Source organism: Aulonocara sp. 'chitande type north' Nkhata Bay, linkage group LG7, assembly GCF_057382095.1.
Source record: "Aulonocara sp. 'chitande type north' Nkhata Bay isolate Kocher_YH1m ecotype deep benthic linkage group LG7, A_spYH_male_GT1.1, whole genome shotgun sequence".
Classification (NCBI taxonomy): Eukaryota; Metazoa; Chordata; class Actinopteri; order Cichliformes; family Cichlidae; genus Aulonocara; species Aulonocara sp. 'chitande type north' Nkhata Bay.
The window spans coordinates 4,434,758-4,459,172 of NC_141350.1; the positions used below are offsets into that span (position 1 = coordinate 4,434,758).

Consider the following 24,415-nt stretch of genomic DNA (forward strand, 5'->3'; position numbering starts at 1 on the left):
ACAGCATTAAGCATCTTGAGCTGCCTGCTGTTGTGATTTGGCACGGCATAAAAAACCCTCTATCAACAATTGTGTGCATTCTTTGATTTTTTTAATAGTATTGCAAACTACTGCTGCTGTTGCTAGAGAACTATTTAGTCCTGTGGAAACACTGGGCATTTAGACACTGTCCCATGGGTCAGGCAGAGTTTTGGGTTTAAGACCAGCAAACAGAATGAATAATTAGCATTTAGGCAAATTTCCCCTGAGAAATTACAAAGCCCAACTGTTAAACAAGTTAAACAAGTGCAGCTATTGTATTTTTCTGTGTGTGCACTTGTGTGTACGGTAAATTATAACAGATTAATTGATTATCTCATTATTTATCAGTGGTGTCTTATTAAAACTGGCTCCCTTCAAAATTCAAAGGAACCACTTGATTTGTTATAATGTGCAGCATTGGTCACACTTTCTTTATTTAAATATTGATCTTACTTTCCCCTGTTGGGTGTGACTCCTCGGATTTCACAGGATGAGCGGTCCTCTGTCATTGCCCACGAGTCTACGCCTTCTGTCTCCATGACAATTGCAGTGGAACATCGATCCAGAGTAAAGCGCACTTCCTTTAAATTGGGCAAGAGTGAAGAGAGAGGTCATCTCTAATTTATGTGTAGATGTGTGAGTGTACTGCTGCCTGGCACTCTCTTAAAACTGTGGTGTATATGTATTATAATCTGATGTCTTCTGCGTACTCAGGAAGAAAATGGGGAATACATGCAGAGGGATTTGGCTTGAATGTGCATGTCTTACTTTACTGTTGCTCCTCACATCGAGGCGATGCCAGCGTCTATCAGCCACCCCGACATTATTTGTTAACTGGAGCACCAAGGTCCCAGAACCATGGTTAATTTTCAGGCTAGGCGTCCCTCCAATCAGCTCTGAGGAAGATAATGATGAGCATTTACATCAACTAGTCTAAAAATCAGCATAAAACTAAAAAAAAAAAATGCAGAATATTACATTTTAAAAATCTAAAGGCGGAGTGAATAAAAAACTGTGATGAAATGCATCACAAACAAACAAAACAGGCAGGAAAAAAATGCAAGATGCAAATAACCAGTTTGTGTAAACACAGGAAAAACCCAAGGGATGTATGAAAGCATCTCACTTCAAAACAAAAACACAGTGTGAACCAAAAAGGAGGGTGACAATACAGTAACAAAGCCGAGCTGTACAACGGAATCAAAATTGCACCAGAAACAAATAGCTTTAAAATAAGTTGTCAAATTGTAAACAAAAGCAGCTTAATAGTCAGTTTCTCTGAGTTACTATTCCCAATGAGCTCTGTGCAAGATTTCTGAAATTAGAATTAAATTTTTTTAAATGGTGACATAAATGACACTGAATTCACCTACAAATTCACCTAAAATCTGAGAGTTAAATATCTGAAAACCTGAATAAAATATATATGCATGGCTCGATATCAGCAGTGGTAAATTAGAAAGCATGTTTTCTGTAATTTCCCTGAATCAACCCCTTTGAGTAAAATACAAAATTATGGGTTGAGGGAATAGTAATTTGAAACTGTATGCATGTGAGTGCATGTATCACAGCACAAATATTTATACCATGATGGCGACAGCACTGTAATCCAAAAATACAATTCAGACTGGTTTCTATGGATCTATATCTACTCGAGGAAACTTAATTTATCTGCACAATTACAGCACATAATTTTAATTACATTAACAATAACATGAATCGCTGTAGTAACATCATTTCAGTTTCATTACCATGATTCTTATGATACTGAATCACTTTGTCTAGATGCTGCATAGTGTAACTATAAAGCTTTATGCATAGCTGTCCCAATGCAAAATAACCTATTCACTTTGATGAAATATTTACTGCTGTCCTTCACCTGGCAGATTGAGTTTTGAGCCTCTGTGTCAGCAAGAATAAACCCCACTGATGTGTCCTTGAGTGAGACACTGAAAGTCTATAAGCCTGTTCTAAAGCTGAGCCGCCACTCTGACGCAAGGGGTAAGCAAAACAGAATTCGTTATGGCAGACGGCAAACTATTACATACACATTAAACAGTGAAACGGGGTTTCCTGCATAGTACCACATTAACGGAATAACTCAGTCAAGTGAGTGCTCCTATCTCTCAGTGGTGCACTAACGAACGAAATTTGCCTCGTATATCTGATTAGCTACCACCCAGTAATTAAACACACAAAATTAAGTCGCAGGTTTGAGTGCAGTAATGGCCCAGAGGCCCCTTGGCACACATCTAATTATACAGACTCTTTCTTTACCTATGGCCATGTAGTCTTCACTGTCCCCAGGCATAAGAGTGGCCATCGGGCCGGCATACAGTAGCAGTCCGTCATCTTCCTCAGTCATAAACTCCAGTGAAAGATGGCTATCAAAGCAAGGCCTTATGGGGGGAAACCAGGCATAGCCGTTGCCAAGGAAACTAACTCTCATCTGCTGACAGTCTGGCCCCTCAAGCTGTGGGGGGCACTGGCACCTGTAGCACCAAGGAGAAAAACAGTGTGGAAAATCAAGGGGAAAGAAACAATCAGTGTCATTCAGTTTTGAGTTCGGAGAAATCTTCACGCTGTCCAATCTCTGGATAAGTGCATGGCGACTTTTCTCCGGCATACGTGACAGCTTTGTTGATTCACGCAGACAGAGGTTTGACTTTGCTCTAACATGCTGGCTGTCAACAGACAGCTGGGAAAGCACTTTTTCAAATCAGCATTAGCCACGAAGCCCCAAATGTTCAACTCCACATTAAATCAATTAGCTATGAACACAACATTACTCTGATCTATTCTTTATCTATCACAGCTGTCTGAGCTGAACCCTCTGGAGGGAGTTCCTGCTCAGCACATCACATTTCCTTTGTTGGAAGATAATTATTTCCATTTCTCTCACTTTTCTATGTGTCGAAGCACCACAGATTTTCTCTTAAGGTATTACACACTGGCTGATAACTGTGCAAATGCTTCATCTTGTAGTTATCCACTTTGATTAGGACTTGAGTGGACTGGAAACCGGAAATTAAATGTGTTTTATGATTTTGCTGACTCTGTTTGTGAGACCACAGTGTTAAACATAAATAATCATACATAAATGCCATACAAAGATACACGTAGTAAAGAAAAACAGCTTATTTTTGATGGTGGGGATTGAGGGGACCAGTTGATCTCATCCTGTCCTCTCCACTGCAGGCATGTGAGACAAGCTGGCTTTGCTGATAATGTCAAAGCCATCTATTTTCATGCGGTGTCTGAGGAAAGCTGTGTGTACTGAGACTGTTAAGGGATATTTCTCCCATTGCTGTTTATTCTGCAGAGGGGCAACACATGTCAGGAATACTGATCCATATGCAGCAAAAGGGGCGGCTTAGGCAGAGTGTAGCCTTATGCATACATATGCACACGCAAAGCACAGTGCACCTCGAGAGTCGTGCCGGTCCAAATCAGGAGGTGCATGGCATGTTTTTCTTACTTCTGACTGACAATATCTGATCAGCTGCTGTCTGAGGTTTCCTGTTAAGCTCCTTTGACAGAGAATAGAAGCAGAAATTGGATTCTTTACGGCTGGACTGCATTCACAGGAGCTCATATATGACACATACAGGGAGATACTCTTCTTACAGAACAAAGGCTCCTTGCAGCAATATACAGATCAATTGGAGCAGAGACAATTTAAAGAAAAGAATGTGTGCACGCTGCTATTGACAAACTTGCATGCTAACTGAAATTTTAAGAAGTTGTGTGCATAGAGGGGGAAGGGTTAATCCCCTTGCCCTATATATATTTTTTAATCCAAGCACAAGTATGTGCATGAAACAAAGTGCATGCTGTTTCTTCGGTGATATATGCTCACAGAGACCTACACCTGAATATTGACTGCAGACATTTATATATAAGGTTAAATTCAAAGTACAGGTCTATAACCTTGATACCGAGGTTAGACTCATTATTTGCATCCTGGCAAGATAAACTCAGACTTCAGTTTTCAAAATCACGTGGACACACTCAAACATTGATTCCACGGTATAAAGGCAAGCCTTTAAAAAAATTATGTAACTGCAGATTTAGCTAACAATACAGCCGAGCTCCTAAAGACTTTTAGTTCTTTTCGTTGCAGCTGAAGAAGATTTTTTTCACAGGGGACCCACAGTAATTCTGGGCTCAATTTCCAAGGTATCACTCTAACAGCAAATCTACTAGGACTAGAAAGAAGACTGCTGCTCTTATTTCCGTTAAATATCTTTTAAGAACCTATTTCATCTTAAGTTCTTTACAACTGCAGAAATGCCTCTCACCTGTATCCGTTCTGCGTGTCGATGCAGGTTCCCCCATTAAGGCAGGGGTTACTGGAGTAGGAAGAGCAGCGTTGATGGGTCATTTCTCTGGCAGCGCAGCCACACACAGCCAAGGATGTTACTTTCACTGAGACCAGGGATAAAGCACCCGAGTCTATCAAGGTGGGTGAGTCACTGATGCTTAACTGTGTGGAGCAGCCACCGGATGTCTTGCAATCGGTGTGCACGCACTCATCTACTTGCACCTGGTGCACGTTCGCACGCAATACTGACTGCAGCTGCAGAGAGGAAAGGAAGAGCGCAGCAGATGAGTGAGACAAAAACGAGAATTACAATAATTGTGGCTGAAGATAACAGGGATTTGTATCACCGATGCCGGTGGCGCGCGGGACACGCTGATTTACACTTGGCGAAACAAAACAGCTTCACGAGAAATGCAAAAGAGCAAGGCAAGGCCTTCATCATAAATATTTTAATATTCTAACTGACTACTGTTAAAGAATCATGATATGTCATTGGGTATGACAGATGAATCACAGCGATGCATAATGAACACATGGACGAAAGAGGGCAAGACAAAGACAACAAATAAATGGGAGAGACAAAGAGACATGACAGGGGCAGGCAGTAAACAGACACAAAGTTGGTGTGAAATCAAAGGGCAGATAAAAAGCTGCTGGTGTATCACTTGATATACAAGCACCGATGACTATCTATCCTACGTGATAACATATGTACCTTCTTTTTATGTGCGTCGAGGACACCGTGCAGCTTCTCTGGGCGCAGGTAGCCATTATCAGTTAGCACATTGAAGTGGATGTCCACAGTTTTTTCGTCTCTGTCTGCGATGCTAAAAACGTTGATACTCCCTGGTCTGACAGACAAGGTTTCAGACAGGAAGTCCCAGAACGCCTCGAGCCGACTCTTCCCCTCGACACGAGAGTCGATAAAATCTTTTGCTGTAATGCCTTCAGGAGACAAAGAGAAGGGAGGTTCGTGAAATAAGAACTACTGACTTGTCAATGACAACTATAGAGTTGATCAAAGTCTACCAAGTTCCTGATTCTATTAGCGTGAGACGTAGCCGAACATCCTTCTCTATTGATCCTATTTCCATTCTGAGTCATCCGTAAGGCAAATGAATCATGATGCACATAACACAAATTGTTTACTTTTTCACCGAAACAATGTTAGAGTCTTGACAAACTGTCTCGAACAGGATATTTTAATGACCGCGAAGGCAATCGCATTTGGCGTTTCACCTTCCAGTGATATGTGGAGAACGCGAGCAGTCACCTTTAATATCCCAAAAATGGTAACAACCTGGAATCAGACGCATCCATAACAGCCTTTGACTCTGTTTGCTGAATGACTTTTTAAATGTCAAGGACTTTACCTGACACTTCCAAACTGACCTTTATAACTCAAATGTACTCTGAGAGACTGTCAAAAAATGAACACTCTGACATAAACTTTAGAATGTTGAAGAAGGAGGAGGAAACGATTATCAACAAGCAGTATGAATGGTTGCTTTACAATGCTTAGAAATGTTAAATAATGCAAGTATAGAAAATTCTTTTGACAGCATATTATTTTTGTGTTAACTGGATTGACAACCTGATAATCATTCAATGAAAAGTACCAATTTATTCTTGCCTGTGGGAGATGCTGTCTTTTTCAACATCAGCCTCGAACAAGAATTTAACAGCAACAACAAAGAGCATGCTTTTTTTTGTCTGCGGAGGATGACTGAGAACAAGAATCCAATTGAAAACTTATTGTTATATAATTTTTTTTACTTATAGTCCTGGGGTCACGTACAAGGTGCAATCAAAATGTTCAGTTACTCAGCCCAAAATCAAAAACCTCCCATTATAGTTAGTCTCCTTGGGCATTACCATATTGCCTTTAGTGTGGCAGATATTTTTAGCTTGCTCCCTCAAAGTCCAGCTCCTGTCCCTAGTATGTGCTAGAGCTGGCCAGAGAAAAATCCTCAACTTCATCTTTAGGTTAAGGATAACCATTAACCCCATGACCAGAAGGTTGGGGGTTCAAATCCAGCAAACAGCTACTCTGAGGTACCCTTGAGCACTGCTCCCCCAAAAGATTTCTACCATGTGGGACTATAAGGGGTTTAAAATAAAACAAAAAAAAGTTTAGCTAACAATGCTTAAAATACAAACTGGACTGTTGAAAAACAAAACTAACTGAAATGAGGTTGTGAAGGCTGGAAAACTAACTAAAAAAAATAAATATAGTGGAATGAGTTTTAGTATTTGTTGGTTTCATGTAATTTTATCACAACATGTCTGAGGAAGCTTTTTTAGAAGTCTAATGAGAGACTGAGAGTAAACTGCCTGTACTGATTTTCCTAAATCTGGCCTTAACAAATGCCCTCCATGCAAAAGTAAATAAAAAAAAATGAACTAAAACAAATCATTTTAAACAATAAAAACACTGAGCTTAAATGACAAAATCTACTTTGGAAACAGAAAAAAATCCAAATGAAATAAGAATAAAAGGTTAAGAAATACAAAACTGAAATAACTTTGGTAGGTGAAAGTAAAATGCTGTTAAATGTTTCAATATTCATGGTACTGTGTAGCAAAAATTGGAACTTTTCCATATGTAAACACTGAGTGGAAATTACAATTGTTACACTTGAACTTCTGCAGCTGTGCTATGCCGTCTATTTTCCTCTTTTTGTCATAGCTGTCATGGTCTCCGCTCCTCGTCAGCTGACAGCCGTCAGGTGTTTTGTTTTTGTTACCTTTCTCTCTCACCTCTGCTCTCCCCTTCTCTCTCGCCCTCTTCCATTCGCTCTTTCTCCTGCCGGGGCGGAGCTCAGTATGGGCTCCTGCCCCTGGCCTACGCACCTGGAGGTGATCAGCACATCTGTCGCTGATCATGAAAGATTGGAACCCTTCTTAAGAGGGCAAGTCTGCTCTACTCGTCGCTGGATCGATGAGTCATCAGCGTCAGTCGTCCTGTATTTTGTAAAGTCAGTTTATGAGCATGTCTGAACCAGGAGACTAATGGTTTTTTTTCTGCCTGTGCATAGATTGCCTCTGGACTTGTTCTTCTCCTGTGCCTGGCGACTGAACGGGAGCAAGAGAGATAAAGGAGAGGAGATGTGCTAGGACTGAATGGAAACTTTCCCTTCCTGGACTCCTGCCTCTTTCACTCCTGGACCCTGGAACCCCGGCCCCTTTTTCCTTTGATACCATTATGTGTATATATGAATTCCACTGTAGGAAACACTGTAAATAAATGCACCTTTTGAAGACACTAGTGGTCTGCGCGTGAGTCCGATCTACGAAACCTGACAGAACGATCCAGCCACAACATGGACTCAGCAGATCAGAATACCATCGGTCAGGCACTGGCTGCCCAAGAAGCGGCGCTGACTCGCCACGAACAAATGTTACATCAGCTGCGAGGTGAGATCGCTGCACTAACTCAAGCTGTTTCCGGTTTGACTACGCCAGGGGGAGTACAGCCAGGGACCTCCCAGCCGGCTCGCCCTGCCCAGCAGGAGACACTCGCGGCGTCTACGGCCGGTCCCTCAGCGGCAGCCACCCCATCCTCTGACGGTCCTCTGCCTTCGCCTGAACCCTTTTCGGGGGAGACAGAGAAGTGCCCTGGCTTTCTGGCCCAGTGTTCATTGATTTTCCGCGAACAGCGGCGTTTTCATAACAATGACGGGGCAAAGATTGCGTTCTTGGTACAGATGCTTCGTGACCGGGCTTTGAAATGGGCCCAGGTCGTGTTAAACTCCAACCCGGAGATCTCTTTTGAGAGGTTTGTGATTAACTTTAAAACTGTGTTTAATCAGGGCTCTGGAGTCGAGGCTGCGGCGCTCCGCCTCCTTAACTTTAAGCAAGGTAAGCGGAGTATGGCAGATTATTCAATCGATTTTTGGATTTTGGCAGAAGAAACCGGCTGGGGACCGGATGCGCTCAGGAGCACATTGTTAAATAACATCCGGGAAGATCTGAAAGATGAATTGATTATGCGGGACCTACCCACTGCTTTTGACGAATTGATGTCGTTATGTATTAAGGTGGATGAGCGGCTACGAGCTCGTCGGCAAGCACGGAACTCCAGTTCCCAGGAGGCCGCAGGGCCGCGATGGGCGGAGGCTTCGGCCGATTACCGGTCCTCCCGGACATCAGGGGGCGCCGACGGAGAGGTACAGCCCATGCAAATCGGCAGCTCTCACCTAACTGCTGCAGAACGTCAGCGACGCATCACGGCCGGTGAGTGTCTGTATTGTGGTAATAAGGGACACATGATTGCCTCCTGTCCGTCGCGAGCAAAAGGCCGCGCCCGCCAGTGATGGTAGGAGTACTGGTGGGCGGTTTGAATCAGGATAAATCTCCTCCACGTTTAGCCCTGCCGGCTAAGCTTCTGGTCCATTCCGAGTGTCATTCACTTTCTGTGCTTATTGATTCTGGAGCAGAACAAAATTTCATTGACTCTGAACTAGCTAAACGACTCTGTGTGACTGTGGAGTCACTACCCCACGCCTTACGCGTCACGGCTTTATCAGGGCAGCGCCTCCCCGACATCACACACATCACTGAACCGCTCACCCTCACACTGTCTGGCAATCATTCGGAGGAGATTAGTTTTTTTGTTTTTCACTCTACTCAGACGCCGTTAGTTCTCGGTCATCCCTGGCTCCAGCAACACAACCCCACGATTAATTGGCAGAAAGGAGGCATTACGGGCTGGGGAGAGGAGTGTCATATGACTTGCCTTAAGGCTGCCGTACCTCCTAACAAATCTGTCACCGGCCCAGAGCCACCGCGGTCTTCCGACTTAGCAGATGTGCCGTCTGCTTACCACGATCTCGCTGTGGTGTTTCGGAAGGACCGAGCCCAGTCGCTGCCACCCCATCGGCCCTATGACTGCGCCATAGACCTGCTGCCGGGAGCTCCCTTACCAACCAGCTGCCTCTATAGCCTCTCGCTGCCGGAACGGGAGGCTATGGAGAAATATATAACTGAATCTCTCGCTGCCGGCATTATCCGGGCCTCTTCCTCACCCGTCGCAGCAGGTTTCTTCTTTGTGGAAAAGAAGGATAAGACCCTCCGACCCTGTATTGACTTTCGGGGACTCAATAACATTACGGTCAAGAATAAATATCCACTGCCCCTGCTCACCTCCGCTTTCGAACTTCTCCAGGGCGCCGTCATTTTCAGCAAGCTGGACTTGAGAAACGCTTACCACCTGGTCCGGATTCGGGATGGCGATGAATGGAAGGCGGCGTTTAATACCCACCTTGGACATTTTGAGTATCTGGTCATGCCGTTCGGCCTCACTAACGCACCTGCAGTATTCCAGGCTCTGGTCAATGATGTTCTAAGGGACTTTATTAACCGATTTGTGTTTGTCTATCTAGACGACATTCTGATCTTCTCTTCCTCCCAGGCGGAACACGAGACCCAGGTCCGGCTGGTGCTGCAACGCCTTCTGAAGAACCGGCTGTTCGTCAAAAGCGAGAAATGTGAGTTTCATGTGCCCTCGGTTGCCTTCCTAGGGTACATAATCGAGCGGGGAGATCTTCGACCCGACCCTGTGAAAGTCAAGGCTGTTGTGAACTGGCCAGAACCAAACAACCGTCACCAGTTGGAACGCTTCCTTGGCTTCGCTAACTTCTACAGGAGATTCATACGGGACTTTAGCAGGATTGCCTTACCATTAACTCAGTTAACCTCTCCCAAGCTTGCTTTTCAGTGGAGTGACGCTGTCCAATCAGCCTTTCAGGAGCTCAAGAAACGGTTTGCTTCAGCGCCCATCCTGGTCCAACCTGATACCACTCTTCAGTTCGTGGTAGAGGTCGACGCATCCGACTCAGGGGTGGGGGCCGTCCTTTCCCAACAGAGGGAAGGTAAGATGCACCCTTGTGCCTATTTTTCTCGTCGTCTCACCCCTGCAGAACGTAACTACGACGTGGGCGATCGGGAGCTCTTGGCGATTAAGCTCGCCCTGGAAGAATGGCGGCATTGGCTGGAGGGCACCACTCAACCCTTCGTGGTCTGGACCGATCACAAAAACCTGGCCTACCTTCAAACGGCGAAACGTCTCAACGCTCGACAGGCCAGATGGGCCCTGTTTTTCACCCGTTTTCACTTCTCAATCACCTACAGACCCGGTTCCCGAAATGTCAAGCCGGACGCTCTCTCCCGTCAGTTTTCCGCTGCTGACGAAAAGGCGGATCCGGATTCCATTCTGCCGGCAACCTGTACTATTGGGGTCATCACCTGGGAGATCGAGGCGGCCATCCGGGCGGCTCAGATAGCCGAACCGGATCCGGGAGGGGGGCCCGTCCACCGACTCTATGTTCCGCGCTCTGTCAGATCCCAGGTTCTGCAATGGGCTCACACGGCCCGGTTCTCATGCCACCCAGGGATACATCGCACCGTCAAGTTTCTCCAGCGGTACTTCTGGTGGCCCTCACTCACCCAAGATACTCGGGAATACATCACTGCTTGTACGGTCTGTGCCCGAAACAAACCATTGAACCAACCCCCGGCGGGTCAGCTCCATCCGTTATCCACTCCTTCCAGGCCATGGTCTCACATAGCACTGGACTTCATCACCGGGTTACCTCCATCAGCAGGTAACACTGTCATTCTCACCATAATCGATCGTTTCTCTAAAGTGGCTCATTTCATTGCTCTGCCTAAGCTTCCCACAGCTCTAGAGACTGCACGCCTACTCGCCACTCACGTCTTCCGCCTGCATGGGATCCCGGAAGACATAGTGTCCGACAGAGGGCCTCAATTTACTTCTCGGGTCTGGAAAGAGTTCTGCAACTCCCTGGGCGCAAAGGTCAGTCTATCCTCGGGCTATCATCCTCAGAGCAACGGCCAATCCGAGCGGGCCAACCAAGAACTGGAGACCGCCCTGCGCTGCGTCGCCTCCACCAATCAAACCATCTGGAGTGAGGAGTTGCCGTGGATCGAGTACGCCCATAACAGCTTGACTGCCTCTGCCACCGGCCGGTCTCCATTCGAAGCTTCCTTGGGATATCAGCCTCCTCTTTTTCCTGCTGTGGAAGGTGAGCACTCTGTACCCTCCGTCCAGGCTCATCTGCGCAGGTGTCGCAGAGTTTGGCGGGCAACTCAAGCGGCCCTACTGCGCACGAAGGAGAACAACAAACGCATCGCAGACCGGCACCGGACTCCAGCACCCGAATACTCTGTCGGCCAGAAGGTATGGCTTTCTACCCGCTTTGTTCCGGTCAGGACTGAATCTAAGAAACTTACACCCACCTTCATTGGCCCTTTTGAAATCTCCGCCTTGGTCAATCCTGTCTCTGTGAAGTTAAAACTCCCTCGCAATATGAGAATCCATGATGTTTTCCATGTTTCACAACTCAAACCTGTCCGGTCTAGTCCTCTGTGCCCTCCTTCCAGGCGCCCTCCTTCCAGGCCCCCTCCTCCCGCCCGGCTCGTGGACGGGTTGCCGGCTTATTCCATCACTCGCATAATGGACTCACGGCGCCGGGGGCGTGGCTGTCAGTATCTGGTTGACTGGGAGGGCTATGGCGTGGAGGAGCGCTCCTGGGTCCCTCGGGCGGCCGTTCTGGACGTGCCTATGCTCCGGGAGTTTCACCGCCTGCATCCGGACAAGCCTGGTGGGTCGCCGGGGGGCTCCCGTTGAGGGGGGGGGTACTGTCATGGTCTCCGCTCCTCGTCAGCTGACAGCCGTCAGGTGTTTTGTTTTTGTTACCTTTCTCTCTCACCTCTGCTCTCCCCTTCTCTCTCACCCTCTTCCATTCTCTCTTTCTCCTGCCGGGGCGGAGCTCAGTATGGGCTCCTGCCCCTGGCCTACGCACCTGGAGGTGATCAGCACATCTGTCGCTGATCATGAAAGATTGGAACCCTTCTTAAGAGGGCAAGTCTGCTCTACTCGTCGCTGGATCGATGAGTCATCAGCGTCAGTCGTCCTGTATTTTGTAAAGTCAGTTTATGAGCATGTCTGAACCAGGAGACTAATGGTTTTTTTTCTGCCTGTGCATAGATTGCCTCTGGACTTGTTCTTCTCCTGTGCCTGGCGACTGAACGGGAGCAAGAGAGATAAAGGAGAGGAGATGTGCTAGGACTGAATGGAAACTTTCCCTTCCTGGACTCCTGCCTCTTTCACTCCTGGACCCTGGAACCCCGGCCCCTTTTTCCTTTGATACCATTATGTGTATATATGAATTCCACTGTAGGAAACAGTAAATAAATGCACCTTTTGAAGACACTAGTGGTCTGCGCGTGAGTCCGATCTACGAAACCTGACAATAGCAACATGTTTGATTCTCAGATTTGCTACATTTGCCTCCCTGCGACTTGGACCACTTCCCCAAAATGAAATTTGAAAATAAAATTAGAAGGATGCAGTTATAATAAACTGTAGGAGATCCAGTACACATCATTAATGCACAAAAGCAAATGCTCACAACACAGTGATATTAAAAGAGCAGCTGTGCTAGAAGCGATGTGGTGCTGCCCAAACAGGCTACCTATGAGGTTAGAGCAAGTCAATTTGAATCAGCTATGTGCTTTGATTTTTTTTTTTTTTAAAGGTGGAACATTTTGATCACATGCTGTACTGATGAAACAGGGAAAACAAAGTGCAACACATGTCTACCTGCTGTGCCAAAGGCACCCAGGGATTCAAAATTAACCCACAGCATTCATGCCAACATTTAAGTCAGTGTTTGTGCAAATGCTACCGGTCAAACGCAGTGAGGCAGACGATAAGATGGCCTTTTCCTCCAGCTCCCAGACATGAACTCTGACTCCTGAGATTACATCAGGCCACACACCATCAGACACCTCAACCCTCAGCCAGTAGCTGCCACCTGGAATGTTCTGTCGCAGGTTTAGCTCTCCTGAGCTCTGGTCCACACTGAAGTATCTGAAGAAACAAATGAAAGCTGTAAAGTAGGAAACTGTTGCTTCAGTATAAAATGAGAGAGAGAAATTCAAAAGCAGGGTTCCTTTTGTTTCTTAGCTCCTGTCTGAAAGATATATACGAAACAGATGGCAGACAGACATGTAGAAAATTGGTCAGTGGTACCTGGGCTCACTCCGACAGGAAGTGAATACAAATTAATGTTAAAAAACAAAAAGCTCAGAGAAACAGGTAAACAAAAAGTGCCAGGAAAAAAGACAGACGAGAAAGCAAAATGCTTCTGCTCGAAAAACTCATAAAAGGGCTTGATAGTTGTCATGGTAACTGTCAAAATTTGTTATATGAATAAAACAAATATGCAATTGGTATTTCTAATCTGATCTTAAGGGTGTGAACACTGAATAACTGCACGGTTCTGCAAGGTTCCTACGAAGCAGCCTAGTAAGAAGGGCTGTTTCATCCAAGGAACATAACACAAGTGGATCAAGGATTGCTTAGGTTTTTTTGCTGGGGGTGTTTTTTAATCTGATTGTATATTCCAGAATATCGATCAGCTTGCATTAGAGGCCAAGGAAATAAGATTAGGAGGATTAGGAAAAACTAACTGTGAGACGGGCCCTTGTTAGCAATGCGCCTACAGCATTTCTTTTAGCCCACATCCTCTTTATTTTACAGTTTGGCAGTTCTTCTGATACATTATTACGTTAGCACTTGTACCACTGCTACACACTGGGAGATCAGCATGTTTTCAGAGAACATTAGATGCATTTAACAGTGAGCTCTTACTTAGCTGCACTCGTCTCCAGAGTGTAGGTTTTGTTGTCCCAGTCATCTGGATCTGGGGCATATGCCTTCCCCAGTGCTGCATTCGCTATCCTTCCTGTTCAAGGTAAACACACACACACTGACTCAGTCTGGACAGAATCTGCTGATGCCAACACTTATCTTTTTCGTCCCTCTCTTCTCCTTATCTTGCATCCTTGTGTTCTGTTCTACTTATTATGCTCATAACTGTGGAGTCCCACTGCTGGAATGAATAGGCTCTCAGTGCTCCACTTCAGAGAGCGTGGAGCTTAAGGAAGCGAGGCTATCTCAGTATAGATTATGTTATTATCGACCTGCAGTGCCAGAGTACTGCAGCTGGGTAAACAATGGCAGCCTGGATGAGTCACGCTGCTCCTGTTTTCCACAATTACCAAAAATGTCATGTAGCTGAGTGTGTGATCAAAACACTAACAAGCCAATGTGCCTAACCAACTTACCTGGAGGGTAGAAACACTATAAAGAAATAAGAATCATGATTCTTATCATATTGTGATGTTCAGATGAGCTTTAGGCATAGGGTTGGCAGGGGAAGACTCTGCTGGGAGCTTCAGAAAGGATGTGACAATGATATTACCATAAGAAAACACTGCTAGAATGTAATAGAAAGAAAGCAATTATGAATTCCAGACTACTCTAAGCACGTATGGTGGTGAAAACTTTCCCTTAAAGCTGTAGCCTCAGTTTTCCCTCTTGACTCAAGCTCTCCTTGCGCTGTAAAAACAAAAAATCAGGGGCAAAAAGAAGAGAACAAGCATCTCACCCTTGTAGCTATGTACGTAGACATCTTTCTCTCCTGCCTGATGGGCGTTATCATTATGATCGCCAATAGTGATGGTGAGAGTGTTTGTGGCTGTCATCGGTGGCTCGCCGCTGTCAATCATAATAACAGGCAAGTGGAACTCACTCTGCCTTTCCCTGTCGAATCTCTGCAGAGCGGTGAGCGTGGCAGAGCCATTCCCATGGTCCTGTAGGTGGAAGTCAGTAGAGTACACAGAGGGCAGGGAGAGATAAAAAGGAGGCCCTTGCTCTGGGGAGTCTTTGTCAGTGACATACAGAAGAGTTGAACTCCTATTGAGCCAGACCACTTGAGGCACTGGACTGTTCTCCCACAGCATGGGAATGTAGGCTGTCTCCAGCTCTGGCCCGTTGTCATTCACATCTAGCAATGGCAAGCGGACCGTGACACTGCCACTCAATGGCGGGGTACCCCGGTCTGTCGCCATGACGACCAGCTCATAACCTGCCACTGTCTCTCGATCCAGCGGCCTAGCGACTGTGACCACACCTGCACCGCTGACTGCAAAATGTCCATACGGGTCTGACTCGGGGAGAATACTGTACGAAATGTCACCATTCGGACCAGAGTCAGAGTCAGAGGCCACAACCTGGATGACGCTGGTTCCTTCAGTTACATCCTCCGGCAAAGGAGACAGCAGATACGAGTCTGGGGTAAAAACAGGGGCATTATCATTCTCATCCTCCACCAGAACCAGACAGTGGATCTGGCTGGAAAAGTCAGTGTCCTCCACTTTGATGGTGAGGTTAAACCTTTGCTCCCCTGGCTGCTCAAAGTCCAGCTTTTTCTTCAGCCTCAGAGTGCCGCTCTGCTCCAGTCTGTGGCTAACCATGTAGAATCTCTGCTCAGGGTCTCCTGCTATCACACTGAAGGCCAAATGTCCGTATGAGCCGGCATCGGGATCCACAGCACTCAGCTCCAGGATAGGAGCGTCTTCATTTGTGCTCTCAGGTACACGAGCGCCGCACCAGTCCTCTCTAAACTTTGGCACATGGTCGTTGATGTCCGTCACCACTATAGTGACGGTAGCGGTACCCGTCATGCCGCCACCATCCCGAGCCTCTACCACCATACGGTGCGTGTCGGCATGCTCACGATCGAGGCCCTCTGCTGCCACAGAGATGGTCCCAGTGCTGGAATCAATCATGAAAAGATCTGCACCGTCTGCATTTTGTGAATTTTCCGTGATTTTGTAGGTGAGGATTGCATTTTGGCCTACGGCTGCATCATCAAGGTCTACAGCCATCATTTCCACAACTAATGTTCCAGGAGGGGAGTTCTCAGCTACACTGCTGTGGCAGTTATCAGGCGCACATGAAAAAGTGGGGGCGTTGTCATTGATGTCCCACACGTTGATGATAACATCCGTAAAGCCGGTAAGTCCCTCGCCCTCCTCGTCAGTTGCCATGACAACAAAGCGCCAGACAGCACGCTCTTCTCTGTCCAGGGTGTGCTGGACGTACATCTCCCCCGTGATGTCGTTGATCATGAAGTGTGACTCCGCCCCTTGGCCATGAATGGAATACCGTATGGCACCCTGGTCTGCATCTTTGTCTGGGTCAGTAGCTGTCACCTGCAGAGATAACGACAACTTCCTGAGAAAATGGATATTCATTCATCCAGTCAACCCCAAATTACTGCTTCCTCTTATCTCACCTCAGCCGTCACCCAAATCTTCTTTGCTTTCGGATTTTTTTAGACAGCCCATTTAAGTGTTTGCACTTTTCCCTGACCACCCAAATTAAAGCAATAAGCTCTGATCGGGCATGTTTCTTACATCTGGCGTCGGAGTAAGTCTGACAGCTGCACTGCTGAATTTCCCCGCACAACATCTATCTCTGTAACTTAAATGAAATTTCTAGAACGTTTTAAGCTAGGGTAAAGCACTAACAGTAGATAAACTGAAATAACATGTCACATTTTAAAATTGTGATCATTACTTAGCCGCAGCTATGGCCACACTAAGAAGGCGGTGTTTTAAGGATTATTACAGATGCTTAAATTACAGTAATTACTGAAAGAAGCACAGTATGTGTGTAGCCTCGTACCTGTAATACAAACACGGGTGACCCATCAAGCTCCTCTGTGACAGATCCGTAGTACTCATTCATGGAAAACACAGGCGCCTCATCATTCTTATTAACCACAGTAACTACCACCGCAGCGTAGTCTTCCCATTTCCCATCTGAGGCGAGAATCAGAAGCTTGTACCTCTTCTGCTGCTCATAGTCCAATGGCTGTGCAATAAAGATTGTCCCAACCTCTGGCTCGATGTCAAAGACACCACCTTTGTTGCCAGATGTTATCTGGTAGCGCAGCTTGGCGTTGGCCCCTGCGGCAGGAATTAAAAATGCATGTTTGAAAATGCGTTTAGTATCATTTTTACAATGTAGTAGAATTCACAGTGGGCTTTGTTCATGTCATTATTTCTTAAATCTCTGCATGCTGATACCTCACTATTGTCCCTTTTCATTTGTTGTTGCATTCCTCCAAAAACAAAAGGGTGTAACCACAAGGGTATTACACCTCATTTCCTCTAAGACCTGACTATTAGTAGGTTTTCATGTCTTCCTTTCTTCTTTTGATTACTTAATTAAATGGAAACTTTGTACCTCGTCTCCCTGGCTTTAATCAGATGCTAATTAAAAAAAAGAGTGTCGAAAAAAGTAAAAGGGAACATGAGAGCGAAAAGCAGCATAATGCGCTCTGATAATTCTCCCTAGGGAATGATTGTGAGGCTTGGGAGAGGGTGGGGGGAGGATTGTAGTTGTAGGAAGTCAATATCTGAAGCTATGTGTTGTGTCTCTATGGTCACCACCCGGTGTGGTGGTTTAATACTGGAATATTTAAGATAATCTCCTGCAATGTACAGTCTTTGCTTTCAATCATTTTGTTGGGTTAAAGTAGCTTCAATCCCATGTAAATACACTAATCTGTACTATTAACACAACCCTTACTGACAAAGTGCTCCCTGTCTCCCACAGGGCCCTGGTAGGCTTATTGCGGTCAAACCCAGGGTGGAGTTTTTAAACAAGACAGATTGAGTAGAGCCTCTTAGGCACAAGTGCAACAGTATTGTAACTTTAATGTTGGTGGTTGGAGTTATTCCACAGCTATTCATCATTAGTGCTGCAGCCCAGCCTAAGCTGCACCCCCGCTCCCCATAAATACTTGATTAACGGACCTAAACATGTCTGATAAAGGGATCTTAGGCTACTGCTATACAGAGGATGAGCATCCGCTTTATTGCTTAAATCCCACCCACCCACTGTGTGGGAGCGTGTCACTCTTTTTGGAACATATGTGCCACAGTGCATTACCGAACACTTAAATGACTACTAAATCTAGCACACTGCTTGATTTCAGCAGCATGATTTCAGCAGAGCTCAGACCGGATTGGAAAGGACTGCCCACAGGGTAACTTTATGAATACTGCTACAAATGAGGACCTATCTGAAGTAGTTTTGCTGTTTGCAGAAAGAGCCTGGCCAAACTGCAAACTGGAAATGTCTCTCTCTCTCAAAACCCCCCCATCCTAAATATAAAATATTGGTTGTGGTTGGCTAGCTTCTTTAACCTTTATTTCTAGAAAGTGGAATCAGTAAAAATGCCACGGGACTCAATCGTTCTGATGTCATTTCAAACTTACCTTCATCCTCGTCATTAGCACTAACAGTGACAACAGCCAGGCCCACATCTGCATTCTCATCAACGCCGACTTCATACAGTCGCTGAGCAAACACCGGTTTGTTGTCGTTGACGTCGCTGATGAAAACTCTCACATACGCTGTGTCTGCAAGAATGACAGAATGGCAGAAGATTAAACGGCACGCACAGCTCACACACATACATACTCGAACCATTACTGTAAGTGTGTTACTCTCATTCCATCTGTTTATTGATTCTACAATTCATTGTCACTGTTTAGTGGGGAAGAGGTACTTAACCCAGCACAATGTTGCTCAATGACGTATAAATTAGACAAAACATTACTCACAAAGATCTGCTGTAAATTACATGAATTATTCATTTTGTCAAGAGTTTATTCTTTTTACAGGGGGGACGGTTCTGAAGAGAAAGAGTAACAATAATGGGGCTAAACCTCGTCAACGAGCTACTTTCCTTTTTTTTTTTAACCGAGCGCAGATAACTAGGAAGGTTAAATATTTATAAGATGACAAGTGTTTGTGTCTTATCTGTGGGCTCCTCATTACATTGTTTATTCCTTTAGTTAAAAAGAGTAAATTATCTGCTCACAGAGCACATGGGTGACATGTTTATTTGGAGCTGCTGCAGTAAAAGATGGCAGAATGTGGCTTTATTTTCTTGGCTTGTTTTTGCATTTGCCTCCTCCGTTTGGTGCATCCCGGGGGTAACACAGAGACAGGTAATGTTTGCAGGGGAGATGAGCCCTTCTGGATGCGGTAGATATGTAGACACAACTAAGGCTCATCGCAAATGCTAAGCAGCCCTGGCAGCCTGAAGAGAGGGTTTTGCTACTCCAAAACACCACCCGGCACTCCTAACACCTCCTTCACAAACAGAGGCAAATACCCCCGTCTAAATACAAATGTCATAGGACGTCATTCTAAACACAGATATTATTACTGCGGAAATGTCACACTGTGAACAAGGTAAACAAACAAAGGCCTTTCTGGTTAAATTGTGAAACGAGAGAGTTAAAAAGGGGAAGAAATAAGGGATCGCTACAAGAAAGAGAGTTGGAAGAAATCTCTGAGCTATTTTCACATGGAAGAGAGTGTTGCTGTCTGGTCATGGCAGTAGAATAAATCAAATTAAAATTCACTTTTCAAAGTCAATCCCAAGGTGTAAATGAATGTATTGCCAATGCAGCCTTTTTAAAACACAGTGCACAGAGGAAGCACTCCTCACAGTTTAGAGTTACAGAGTTTCAGTATTGCCCTGTAGGCATATAGGGAAAGAACAATGCTGCTTTTTATGAACTGAACATCAGACCGGGGCAGAGGTCACCCTAAAGTTAACTCTGCCAAGTTATAAAGTTCCTCGGAATGCCACAGTAGTAAAAAAACAACATATTTTTGCATCAATTTAAGGCACAGGGACACAATGAATCGGAAGTAGCTGTCGCTAATCATTTATGTCATTGTAACAAAAGAGTAATTTACACAAAGCTGGATTCTCAATTGACTTAATTGTCTGGAATAGTTTGACATTTTGGCACACACGCTTTTTCTTGTATAGAGTCAGACGAGTCGATTGAACCCATCAAGTCATTATGTTAAATACAAAGCAAGAGACAGCAGGTTGATACTTCAGCTCTAAAAAACATTCAGAAAATAAACAACCACCAACATCTGTCCAAAGGTAAGAAAAAAAAAAGTGTAACAAAAGAAAAGTGTAACAAATATATCTAAAAAAATGTAACAGTTACAGATTTTTGTGGAATTTATGTGCCTGCTTCTTTCTGGCTGTGTGCCATAACAAGTTTTTGCACAGAACAAATCAAATATAACATTTTAATTAGTGAACTCTAGGGGTTATGATAAGCAAATTAGCCAGCTAGTGCAGCCCCGAGCAGCTACAGCATTAAACTCAGGTAAATTGAACATTAACCATGTAATCCAGTGCTGTGCTGGGAAATCGTGGGGTCCTGCCATTCATTTCGATGTAATTTTGACACATGCCAATCATCATGAAAACATTGTTGAACACCTTGCACACTGCACTCCCCATGGATATTGTAACGATGGTTAAGTGTTACTGGACAGTGACATGTTGGTTTTCTCTGCACACTGTTGTTGTTCCTTTAAGATTCATGTTTGGTTGGGCTGCAGGAAGTAGTGAGGGTGGTGTACAGGAAGGGGTGGGGGGACCTGGTTGTTCTGTGTGTGTGCCAGGCTGAAGAGAGGTGTAGTTCGAAAGCGCTTCCCCCTGAGTTAACAACCCGCTGGCTTATGTGCCGAATAAACGGACAAACTGAGACCCCAACCGTCTGGTTCTTGTGAACGTTACATTGGTGTCAGAAGTGAAGAAAGAAAAAAGAACCCCAGAACGCCCGAGACCCTGTTGCCGGCGACGCTTGCCGTTACGAGACGAGGATGTTGCCGGGCAGGATTAAGAAGGAGACGGAGGAGAGGGAGGTTCGTCCGCGCTCGCCCGCCCATGGAGTGAGGGAAACGGCGCTGCGGCTGTCTGCCGAGGCTGGATTTTCTCCAGGTTTGACTAGGCTCGGGAACTGTTCGCACAGCGGCCGCGATTCCGGCGGGAAGGAGTCGACCTCGCTTGGCGCGCCGTCACGTGATGTAAACAAACATGGCGGCGCCCAGCAAGCTGCAGCGAATATAAAAACGCCTAAGTTCAGCGGCAAGACGCCATGGGAAGTGTTTATCGCACAGTTCGAGCTGTTAGCTGTTGCAGCTGGCTGGTCTGAGGAACATAAAGCTCTCCAATTGGCTTTGTGCCTGTGTGAGGATGCAGCTGCATGCCTGCTGCTGCTGACCGAGGAGCAGAGGGGAGATTATAATGCTCTGGTCGGAGCACTTCAGAGGCGCTTCGGGCAGTATAACCAACCAGTGCTGCTGAGGTCGGAGTTCCACAACAGACGCAGATTTCCAGGTGAGCCCCTCCGCATTTTGGCCCATGAAGTCGAGTGCCTTTGCCGGAGGGCGTATGACAGCATGCCACCATCAGTGCAGGCGGAGTTAGCTCGGGACCAGTTCCTGCAGGCCCTGAGCCCTAAAGAGCTCCGCATGCAAACTCAGCTTGCTCGGCCGGCCACACTCAGTGCAGCCCTGGAGCTAGCGTTGGAGAGGGAGATGCTTGCAGGATCCTCTGGGGGCGCTGACGACGCACACGTGGTGAGGGCTGTGTCAGCACCTGTGGAACAGATGGAGACGCCAGCGGGCCTGTGCAGTTTGGTGCAGACAGCTTCGCTGCAGTCGCCTTCCCCTCGGGCTGGCCCACACCGCCGACCTCAGAGCTGCTGGGGATGTGGACAAGTCGGACACCTCATCAGGCAGTGCCCCAAGCTTGCAGCGGTTCAGGGAAACGCCCACGGGCCCGTGTAGGCGGGAGTACACGGGCCTGGGAGAACGACATCCCCACACCACCGCCACCTCCACCCGGTGCGGCCATCACTGTGGGCTGGACCCAGGTTGGCGGCTTTTGCCATGTTCCAGTGACGATTGCGGGGGTGTCCTGTACGGCCCTGCTGGACACGGGATCCAATGCAACGCTGGTCCGACCCGATATTGTCCCAACCGGAGCTGCTGTACAACCGACTAACGTGCAACTTAAGACTGTGACCGGTGATCTGGCCCCAATGAGAGGGAAGGGAGTGTTCCAGTTCAAGGTGGGGGACCTCGGTGTGTCTTATGCTGCCTGGGTGGCTGACGTGCAGGACGCCTGCATCCTTGGGCTGGATTTTTTACGAGCCATTGGTGGTGTACTGGACTTAGGCAAAGGCCTCCTCGTACTCCCTGATGGGAAGAAGGTGCCGCTTATTCCTCCCCCGGTCTGCACAGCATCTGCCGCGGCGTCCACCTCCACCGCAGAGACCCCTGCAGACCAGCCAGCAGAACAGCGAGCGGAGGAGGAGGAGAGGCTCTCAGCAGTGAGGAGTATCTGGTCAAAGAACTGTGAGGGGCTGACTCCACAGCAGCAAGAGAGTCTATGGCAGGTACTAAAAGAGTTTAGTGACATTTTTGCCCTGAAAGAAAGTGATGTTGGCTTGACACACTTGGTAGAGCACGTCATTGAGACCGGGGATGCCCAGCCTATTAAAGTGCGCCCCCGCCGCCTGCCCCTGGCTCATCAGGAGGCTGCAGACAGGGAGCTGTGTGAAATGATGAAGGCGGGCATCATAGAACCATCTGATAGCCCGTGGGCCTCCGCGGTGGTGATGGTGCCTAAGAAAAAAAGTCCTAGGATGCGTTTCTGTGTGGACTACAGACCACTCAACAAAGTGACGAAGAAAGACTCTTACCCCCTTCCCAGGATTGATGAGTCCCTCGACTTAGTAGCCGGGTCCTCCTGGTTTTCCACCCTGGACCTGCAGAGTGGCTACTGGCAGGTGCCACTGTCCCCGGAATCCAGACCGAAGACAGCCTTCTGCACTAACAGGGGACTATGGCAGTTCAAAGTCCTGAGTTTTGGCCTTTGCAACGCTCCTGCGACCTTCGAGAGGCTCATGGACAGTGTGCTGGCTGGCGTCCCACGGCAACGGTGTCTGGTTTACCTGGATGATCTTCTAGTGCACGGGAGCTCCTTTGATGCTGCCCTGGATGCCCTGAGACAAGTGTTGGAGAGGGTGGCGGCTGCAGGCCTGAAGCTGCATCCCGACAAGTGCCACTTCATGAGGAGGGAGGTGGAGTTTCTGGGCCACAAGCTGGGTCGTGAGGGCATCAGCACTTTGGAGGAAAAAATTCACACCATTACCGAGTGGCCCACACCAGCAGACCAGAAACAGCTCAAAAGCTTCCTAGGACTGGCATCTTATTACAGGAGGTTTGTGAAGGGCTTTTCCTCCATAGCCGCACCACTCTTCCACCTGCTGCAGAAGGACCGTGACTTCATCTGGACCCAGGACTGTCAGCAGGCGTTCGACACCCTCCGCAGATCGCTGACAGAGTCCCCAGTCCTTGCCCCCCCTGACCCCGCCCTGCCTTTTGTCCTGGACACTGACGCAAGTAATGTGGGGCTGGGAGCGGTGTTGTCGCAGGTTGGACCGGAAGGGGAGAAGGTGGTGGCGTACTTCAGCCGGGTCCTGAACAGGAGCGAGCGGCGCTACTGTGTCACACGACGAGAGCTGTTGGCTGTGGTGGCGGGGGTGAGACACTTTAAATACTACCTGTGCGGCACAGCATTTGTTGTCAGAACTGATCATGCTGCCCTTCAGTGGCTGATGTTTTTCAGGGAGCCAGAGGGACAGGTGGCTCGCTGGCTGGAGGAGCTCCAAGCCTTCAATTTCACCGTGGAGCACAGAGCAGGGACGCACCATTCTAACGCAGACGCCCTCTCTCGCCGCCCATGTGCTGCAGCTGGCTGCCGTTACTGTGAGAAGCGAGAGGAAATAGAGCGGGAACTCACGACAATAGACGGAGCAGCACAGCTCGCCTGCAGGGTTCTTCTGGTGGTGGATGCAGCGGAGTGGAGGGCACGGCAGGAACAAGACACAGACCTGCTGCCGGTCCTGCAGTGGCTGGAGAAGGGGGAGCAACCCCTTTGGGATGAGGTCACTGGGTTTTCCATCTGTACCAGGGGGCCGTGGGCCAAGTTTGCAGCTCTCAGGCTGAAGGAGGGGGTGTTGGAGCGTGCCTGGAAGGATCCTGCCACGGGGGAGGAGAGGTGGCAGGTTGTGGTGCCAAGGTCGCTGAGGTCAGCTGTGCTGGGAGCCTGCCATGGGAGCACTGGCTCTGGCCACTTTGGGGTCTCCAAGACTCTTCGCCGCCTCCGCCAGGGCTATTACTGGGGTCAACAGCGGAGGGATGTGGAGGACTTTTGCCGCAGCTGTGATGCATGTTCCTCACACAAAGGGCCACAAGACCAGTCCCGGGCTCAGCTTCAGCAGCAACCA

General features: G+C 47.3%; 1 protein-coding gene across 1 annotated transcript in view; it reads right to left on the reverse strand.

Annotated features, from left to right (window-relative positions):
- Positions 1-24,415, reverse strand: part of LOC147324340 (neural-cadherin-like) — a 115,759-nt gene that overhangs the window by 17,987 nt on the left and 73,357 nt on the right. Inside the window, exons 16-25 of the mRNA XM_086298075.1 lie at positions 18,509-18,652; positions 16,908-17,191; positions 14,824-16,432; positions 14,025-14,118; positions 13,057-13,241; positions 5,061-5,290; positions 4,323-4,600; positions 2,299-2,513; positions 790-917; positions 475-602 (exon numbers count right to left, since the gene is read on the reverse strand). Of these exons, the coding sequence (XP_086154201.1) occupies positions 475-602; positions 790-917; positions 2,299-2,513; positions 4,323-4,600; positions 5,061-5,290; positions 13,057-13,241; positions 14,025-14,118; positions 14,824-16,432; positions 16,908-17,191; positions 18,509-18,652 (3,295 nt within the window). The remainder of the gene's footprint in view (positions 1-474; positions 603-789; positions 918-2,298; positions 2,514-4,322; positions 4,601-5,060; positions 5,291-13,056; positions 13,242-14,024; positions 14,119-14,823; positions 16,433-16,907; positions 17,192-18,508; positions 18,653-24,415) is intronic.